At 31.7% G+C, this 8,779-nt stretch overlaps 1 protein-coding gene across 1 annotated transcript in view; it reads right to left on the bottom strand.

Annotated features, from left to right (window-relative positions):
• Positions 1–6,270, bottom strand: part of LOC102669091 (DNA-directed RNA polymerases I, II, and III subunit RPABC1-like) — a 6,646-nt gene extending 376 nt beyond the window's left edge. Inside the window, exons 1-5 of the mRNA XM_006591568.1 lie at positions 6,181–6,270; positions 6,037–6,096; positions 5,864–5,914; positions 5,726–5,791; positions 234–335 (exon numbers count right to left, since the gene is read on the bottom strand). Coding sequence (XP_006591631.1) covers positions 234–335; positions 5,726–5,791; positions 5,864–5,914; positions 6,037–6,096; positions 6,181–6,270 — 369 coding nt within the window. The remainder of the gene's footprint in view (positions 1–233; positions 336–5,725; positions 5,792–5,863; positions 5,915–6,036; positions 6,097–6,180) is intronic.
• Between the last annotated feature and the right edge of the window lie 2,509 nt (positions 6,271–8,779).

Genomic DNA, 8,779 nt, shown 5'->3' with positions numbered 1-8,779 from the left:
AGTGGAATATTCTCAGTTGCGACATCAAAAAAATTGTAGGTATGGTTAAAAAACTAAAAGAAGAAAAAAAAATAATGTAATGTGTAAGTTGTTTACAATTTTTTTATACTCTCCTATGATTTTTAGGATAAATATTTTTTCTTATTAGTTTCTTAACTATTCCCTAGAGACATTGGTTAACAAGATCTAAACTTGTTTTGGTAGAACATGTTTAGAAACATATTATTAATTACCTGCATCTCTTCCAAGTTAAACTTGGTGAGTGGTGATTCCCCCTCATCGTCAGTGAGTATCTCATTCTTCGGCTGTTGCAGCACATGCTTTCTAATATTGATCTAGAGATAAAGGAATATGGCGTAAATTACAGACCAAAAGCCTCCTTCCATATACCAGCAAAATTAAAAGGGCCCAAATACTTAATGCATCAAAGTAATACTATAGCACATCTCATTAAATAAGCTCTACCCTTATGTATGATTTATCATTTTCTGAAGTCTCCAAAATCACTCTTCTAATCTCAAAATTTATTCCACATTTTTGTATATGAGTTAGAACATATTTAGAAATGGATTTGACTCCTCTAAAGTGAGGAGGTGCACTTCAGAGAATCGAGTGCACTTACAATCATTGATTGTTGAAAATTGTGATAAAATCCTTTAGAAACATATATTACCTGCTTGTCTTCCTTGTTTAACTAGGTGAGAAGGTTCCTCTTCTCATCATCAGTTAGTACTTCATACTTTGGTTGCTTCCCATGCTATGTAACATTGAACCTCAGTTCGTCAACCTAGAGATAAGGGAATATTATGGTGAGTCTTGTGGTTGCAATGTTAAAAGTTTCGAATGTTAAAAGGTAATTAGCCAAATTGGTTTGGTAGTAAATTTTACAAATTAGTTTTCATTATTTTGTAAATTTTACCACCAAAAGTTTTATTTTCACAAATTTTACTATCAAAATTTTTAACTTCTGTACATTTTACCATAACTGACGAATTATTTTAACTTTTAATATTAGTTATAATTACGCCAGTCAAAAAGGACTAGCCCAAGCCACCACTACTACTTATGGTCAATTTTTTTTATATGATGCTTAAGAAGAAACCCCAAACACTGAAATCGCTGGTGTTAGGGGAGTTATAAAAACTAAGGCTGGCATAAAACCATGGTTTTTTGGTTAACAGTGAACCAATAAGGGGTGTCAATGCCAATTCTAACACCTGCAATATAGACTAAAGTGGAGAATGTCAATAAAATAAAAATAAAAAAAGCTATTTCTCATACCTATGATTTGTTTGTCAACCAGAGTTCTTTTTTTATTGTCTTAGTTTCTTACATCAAATTTCATGTTGTATTTTGTTACACTGGTGCATAAGACATTTGTACATTAACCCACTCTAGTATCTTACTTTCTATGCAGAAAATTGTTCAACATTAGACATGACAAAGAAAACCCATACCCGTGGGTACCCGTCCGAATCCGTCCCGACTTTGACGGGTAATACTCGAGTTGACCGGGTATGGGTACGGGTTCGGGTTTTCCCCGATAACCAAAAGTCGGGTACGGGTACGGGTATGAGATTACTAGACTTGTCCCAACTCCGAACTCGAACCCGCCCCGCCACTTAAAATCTTTAGAATTTTTGCATAATTTAATCAAAAGGCATATAATTTTTATTACTAGTTAATTTTATTTTAAAATTTTTACATAATTTAATATTATTTTCTTAACTATTTATGTAGACACACACGTTATAATAAATTTATTGATATATAAGTAGTTAAAAATAAATGTTTAACAATCAATTTATTTTTTTCTAAAATCAAATTTTTAATATTTTTTTACAAAAAAAAATATTTTTCTAAATGATGTGTGGAAAGGGGTTGGGGATACCCGATACCCGACGGGTACAGGGATGGGACAATAAACTCAAACCCGTCGAGTATCGGGTACGGGTATGGGGATATGAGGAGTCGGGATAAGGGATTGGGAAGACAATACCCGTATCCGACCCGCCCCATTGCCATGTCTATTCAACATATATTATTACTTATTAGTTTAGTTGTAAACTTTGTATAATTTTATTTATGGTTCATACAATTTTTAACAGTTATTTGCTACAGGTCCAAACGATCATAGCTGTTTGGTCACTTGAGCATGTATGTAAACATGCTTTTGGTGATTTAATAAGTTGCATTGATACAAGAATATGCCAAATTGGGGAAGTGAAGTCTATACGCTTATTTGGAGGATTTCACGAACTGGAATATTGGATGGGACAATTGGTTTTGACGTTGGTTCACACCTTTGATGGCTATTATTGATGTTGTTCGTGTATTTTATATCTAATAAAGGGATAAAGAGAGGAGACTGTGGCTGAGGATATGAAGGCTTTTATTGGTCTTTGAATTAAGAGTGCTAGATCATGAGTGCTTTTTACAAATAATTGTAGGAATACAAATACTGGATCATGAATGTTGTTTTTTTCGTAGGATAATATTTTATTTGTCTATTTATGAGCATTATGACGGGTTCGTATACATGTGGTTCTGTGGAAATTAAAAGTATTAAATTAACTATCAAGAGTCTTATTTGGGCGATTAATAGTTGAGTTTTGAAAATTTAAAAAATAACGATTAGTTTTTAGTTTTAGTTTTAAAAAAAATTATATTAATTTTTAAAATATGATTAACTTTAAATAAATCTATTTTAAAAGTTTTATATGATATTAAAATTAGTTTAAAAATATTTTTGCATGATGATAGACAATAATTATAATGTTAGCAAAGACGACAATAGAAATATATGATGATCAAGGTGACAGTGAGAAAGGCTCAAGACTCATAAGTATTGTATTCTCTGACATGGATGAATTTTGTAGCATACGATCTAGAGTGAGACATAAAAATAATAAAAAAATGAACTCAATTTTAATTGATAGAGGTTTCAGCCAAAAATAAAATTGGAGACTTATAGAAATCTAATAATTTTTTACTCTCTTTTTTAATACATTTTAATGACATAATTATTATAGTTTATTACAAGTTATAATTTATTTAGTGGAGGATTATTTGATATCACCTCATTTGTTAATCTTATATAATTAAAAAATTACTGATTTTACTATAATTAATTATATTCAACTAAAAATTGTTAATTTAATTTGTCCCAATGAAACGAAAGCAAATGCACGGGTACCTCAACTATGGTTTCTATTTTGATAAATATTGCACTTCTTATTTACAAAATTTTATACTTCTAAATTATTTATCTATTTTTATTAGCGTAATTATTATTATTATTATTATTATTATTATTATTATTATTATTATTATTAATTTTTTAATTAGTTTTTTTAAAATATAAATAAGTTGAGACCCCTGAGGCACGAGTCACTCTACTAGTTTATTTGTTATTTTGTTACCACCATCATAAATAAGGCCAAAATGTAATTATTATTCTTCTATTTTATTTTTTATTTTTTATTTTAAAATTAAGATATTTGCTACTTTTATTTTTAAAATTTTATTATTTGTCTTTTTATTTTGAAATAAAAACACTTCATCCTCTTTTTTTTTAAATTATAATTTTAATCATCAATTTTATCTAATTTATTTTTCTTTTTTGATAGAATTGAATCCTAAACTTAATATATTATTTAAAATATCACTAAAAAGTAATTTAATTAACTACAAAGTAAAAAATAAAGAAAAAAACATAGGTAAAATAAAATAAGTTTATATTGTCATCGTAAATCACCGTTTGAATTATTTAAGCTAATTATTTTAAAAATTAATAAACCTACTATATATGTAAGTTATGATTAAATGTTTACGTAAAACTATTTACACTATCAGTGTATAACCTTTTTCTCAAATTAAATATTAAATCAAAATTATGAATTTTCTAAAATACAAAAACCAAAATTATGAATTTTTTAAAATACAACAATCAAATGTTTGTATTTTTAAATAAAGAATTAAAATTATAGTTTTTTTAAAAAATAGGAGGATTAAATGATTTAATTTTAAGGCTTAAATATGTTTTTAGTCCTTGATAAATACACATTTTTTGTGTTTGGTCTTTAATAAATTTTTCCTTTGGATTGGGTCCCTAATATTTCAAAATTTTTATCTTAGGTCCTTGTCGTTAGTCCATAATCGTTAATTGCCTACACAGCCATTAACTGGACATGCAGGAGTGTGATGGGTCCTGTCACGTGTAACCTTTGGTGTTACTATTTATACATGTTAGATTAATTTTTTTTATATATAAAAAAAAAAACAAAGAAAACAACATCGTTTGAATGTAGGCATTGTAGGTTAAAAAAATGACAATGTATAGTTTTGGGTATGGTGTTTCTTCTTGTCGCACCTGGTTTCGATTGCGATAGGGAATATAAGTATGACAGTCTGAGATTCACACTACTATACCTTCGTATAGTTTTTGGTTGTTTCGTTTAGGGCTCCACATAGTCCAAAGAAGAGAATGGCATCCATGGGAGGCTTTTGTTTGTCATTTGGGTCCGATTTTGTTCGTTGTTTGTGCAACAAGTCTGCGATTCAACTAACATCTCGAACCAAGAAGCATCCTGACAAGATGTTTCGGTGATGTGCTGAGTGGAAGGTAAGAAAAGTTTACTTTTGACATATTTGATTTCTGGTGTGATTTTGTTTGTGTTTTGTTTTTGTGGTCTATTTATGTTGGTTTTTGGTTCGTGTTTTAGCTTCTTGTTTGTCATTTGTGATTTGTCTCTATTGTATAATTTTTAGGAAGATAAGAGGTGTAAATTTTAGGTCTGGGATGACGATTTAGCGAAACAGTTAAACCAAGGTTGTACAAGTTCTTTGGAGGTTAATCGTTATGTATCACAAGTGGAGGAGCTGAAGCATAAGCTTATAGTAGCTGAAGAGAAACTTGCCTCTCGTGAGAATAGAATTCATGTTTATGATAACAAATACAGGAATTGAAGAAGATGGTTGCAAAAGAAGAGGCTCATTGTTGAGGATATGCCACTAGAGTAGAAGAGCTACAGAAAAAATTAGCAAAGCAACAGATGAAGACAAGCATTCAGAGAAAAAGGGTGAAGGTCCTAGGATGCATTGTGGTCTTCCTTTGGGGTTTGTTGTGTGTTGTCAAAGTTGCATTTGCAATTAAGTATATCAAGTTGTGATCAAGTTTAAGGTTCTGGGTTTGGTGTTTAGTTATTGTAAGGGCAAGTTTGTATCCTTTATTTTCAATATTCAGTTTCAAGTGCTACTCCAAAAGAATTAATTTTAGTCTAATAACAATGACATTAATATCACATAACTAGTAATTTCAGTCTAATAACAATGACATGAATTTCAGTCTAATAAGATGACATTAATATCACTAACATTAAAGAGTATCGAACAACATGATGTCTGACAAATAATAAATCCTACAATATTTAAACAGAGTACAAGTTTGGCTACTAAAAGAGCCATGTTGTACACAACAAAAACCCAACCAAAATGACATCATTACAGACCAAATAGTCATCCACAATGGAATCATTACAGACCAAAAAGCAACCAAAATGCATCATTACAGACCAAAAAGCCAAACAAAAAATTAAGTCTTCTTCAATCTTGGTTTCCAAATATCATCTTCACTTTTAGATCATTACTTATTGCTATGTGTTCCTTGTTGTCCCACAAAATGACTACTTCCTTCAAATGTTGCTTTGCCTTTGCTTCTTGTGACTCTTGTTGATGGGCTAATAACTTTAGCCTTGTCCCCAACCCTTGTATCTCCTTGTTGCTGAGAAACCTGAAATTTAACACTTTATCAATAATGTATATAATTAATGAAGGACAAGGGTTGAATAAAATTAGACACAACCTTATCAACGCTAGCAACAACACAAATGTTGGTTGTTTTGGAAAACCCAACCTGTCACACAATTTAGTCAATCTTGTTGATTGCAAAATTTTCCTTTTTATCACATCATTTATAGATTGGCATTTTGTCAGCTCTGACAACTTTTTCAAGCTGTCAATTCTAGTAGGGAATACATTTGCAACAACTATTGATCTTTTAGACTTCTTGACCTTTTTGGTAGGTGCTCTAGTTCCCTGCAAATATGATGTACAATATATTAATTTAAGACCTCTATGGTGACCAACAACATATTTAAGTTCAACATCACTTAATCTCACCAACTTGGTGGACTTTGCACTCTCAAAAGACAACCCTCTTACTATTTTAGAAGTTGCTTGAGAAGTTGGTAGTGCTTGAGAAATAGCCATACTAGATGGTTGTGCTTCAGAAGTTGGTTGAGAACCCTGTTCAGAAGCTTATGAAAGAGTTGGTTGAGAAGCTGATTCAGAAGCTGTTTATGCACCTTTGATGGACTTTGAAGATGATAGTTTTGCCTTTTTCATAGTCTTTGAACCATCAAACAGACAAAATGAGAAGTAAAAATAAGGATGAAATAGACAGAATATAAATAAATGATATAACGATATGAAAACAGATTAAGTAAACATGCAATTTAAAACAAAAACATTAAAAAGAAAACAGAGACGGCGTCAGAGCCGCGCGGGGTCTGTTACGGGAAAAAAGAGAAGAAACTGAAGCGGCGACAAAGTCGCACAAGATCAGTCAAGAGGGAGAGGAGAGATTAAGAAGAACTTTGAAATTTATTAACGAAAGAAAAGCTTACAAAGAGTGTTTCCAAGAGCTTCTCTCTCTACAATCTTTCTGACTATTCTATCTCAAAGGGTGCCTCACAATAAACTTGAGGACTCCTTTTATAGAAATTTTTTATGTACTGTAGCTACAGTACAGGTTACAAAACCGGAACTATGTCTACAGAAACCGATAAGATTTATATATCATCTAAACAAATACCAAAACAATCATCTTCGTTTTGGTAGAAATCATCATCATTTTCAGAAGAGTTGGTGTCTTCTTTCTTTGAGGAAGAAATCCCTTTTTCTTGACTTTAAAGTAATTTTAAAACTTCTTTTAAGTTTTTGGTGAGATGTTCCTTGGAGTTGAATCCCACCAGGATAGAAGCTAGTTGGGACTTCTAATTGAGGAATAAAGAAGTCTCTGGATTAGTAGCTTTCAGGAACTCTGGATGGGCTTTAAACCAGATTTTCACCTGATCTAGTTCAGCCTTTGAAGCATCAAACTGATTCCATCACTTGAAAAATGCATGTTGCTGAAGGGATGGAAATTGCTTGTTGTTTTCTGTCTTGTTATACCTGTATTGCCATGAAAATATCCAAGACAAAGAAAAATTGGAAAAATATTTTAAGTCTGTAGGAATTCGTGATTCCTGAGAATTAAACCTCTTGTTGAATTGAGCAAATCCATGTTGAAATTGCTCTGGATAAATTTATGGAATTGGACCAACAAAACCCCACCATTGAAGGAACCAATTTGGAAAATTATAGACTGTGTTAGTCTTGAAGTAAATGAGCCATGAATGTTTGTATTTGTTGTTTTGATGCCAAAATACTTTGGTCCAGGCATCCATATAATCCCAATAGGTGTAACCTCTAGGATCAAAAGGTACTGAAAATTTTTTATTTCATGCAAATTGGGTCCAAATTGTCTTGGTTGCATGACCTTTAAAATTTGGATTGTTGAATGGGTTTTTAATGACGAATCATTTGAGTCTTTGAAGTGTTTGGTGGAAACCAAGTTTGAGTTTATCAAAATGAACTCATAGAAAGTTCTAGTTTTGTTGATTGCAGTTGGTTTGAAATGGAACCCTGAAGGAAACGCCTTGGCTGTAGCCTTGAAGGGATTTTTATCCCAATACTCCGGCTCCAACTGTAAAACAATTGAAAATTTATTTCTGTAAATATAAGCGTTAGTGGATTTTTGGGTTGGTGTTGCCTAGGGGTGGGAATAGGCCAGGCCGATCTACAGGGGCCTACGACCTGGCCTACATAAAGTCTGGCCTGAACTGGCCTATTTAATTAAAAGGTTAGGCTCAGGATTTTTTAAAAGCCTATTAAATTAAATAGACCAGGCTTAGGCTTATTAAAAAGCCTTATAAGCTTGATAGGCCGGCCTATATATATGTATATATATTTATATTATTTTTTGGGTACCAATATATACTTATATTATTTTTTGGGTACAATTAATTTTTTTTAAAACTATCAAACTTTGATTACACATTACTGCTCCATAACTTCTATTCCTATAATCAAGTAAGACTTTAATTACAATTTAGGTGTGAGTCATGTGTCCCTTTATATTTTTCATTGTTTTTATTGGCTTTCCTATTTCTGTTAATGTTTCCTTTTCCTTTAACTTTCCTATTACGTGCCTACTCCAAGAGCAAAGGGATATTAAAGATTTAATGTAAAGAAGACTTTTAAAAAGGCTTTTAAAAAGACTATCAGGTCAGGCTAGGCTTTTAAAAAGGTCAGGCTGAGCCAAAATAAAAGCCTTTGATAGGCTATAGGCCAGACTCAGGTCTCAAAAATTCATTGTAGGCTAGGCTCAGGCCTTTTAAAGCCTGGTCTGGCCTGGCCTATTCCCACCTCTAGTGTTGCCCTTTTGGTTGTTGGGGTCAATGTTTGTTCCCCTTTTGAAATGTTACAAACAACTTTGGATTTTTTGGTGTTTTGGATAAGGGTTTTTAAATCAATTTCATATTCATCATCTGATTTTGAGGCTATGTCAGCCCATGTTTTTTTCGAAGTTTGGTCAGGCCAATTTCTTGAAGGGCCAAAAGTGTTTGTATTGGGAAGGCATAGTCAGCCTTGGTTTGTTTTACTGTTGGGTTTTTTT

This window comes from Glycine max, chromosome 11, assembly GCF_000004515.6.
Source record: "Glycine max cultivar Williams 82 chromosome 11, Glycine_max_v4.0, whole genome shotgun sequence".
Taxonomy (NCBI): domain Eukaryota; kingdom Viridiplantae; phylum Streptophyta; class Magnoliopsida; order Fabales; family Fabaceae; genus Glycine; species Glycine max.
This window is presented reverse-complemented; position numbering and strand designations above follow the sequence as displayed.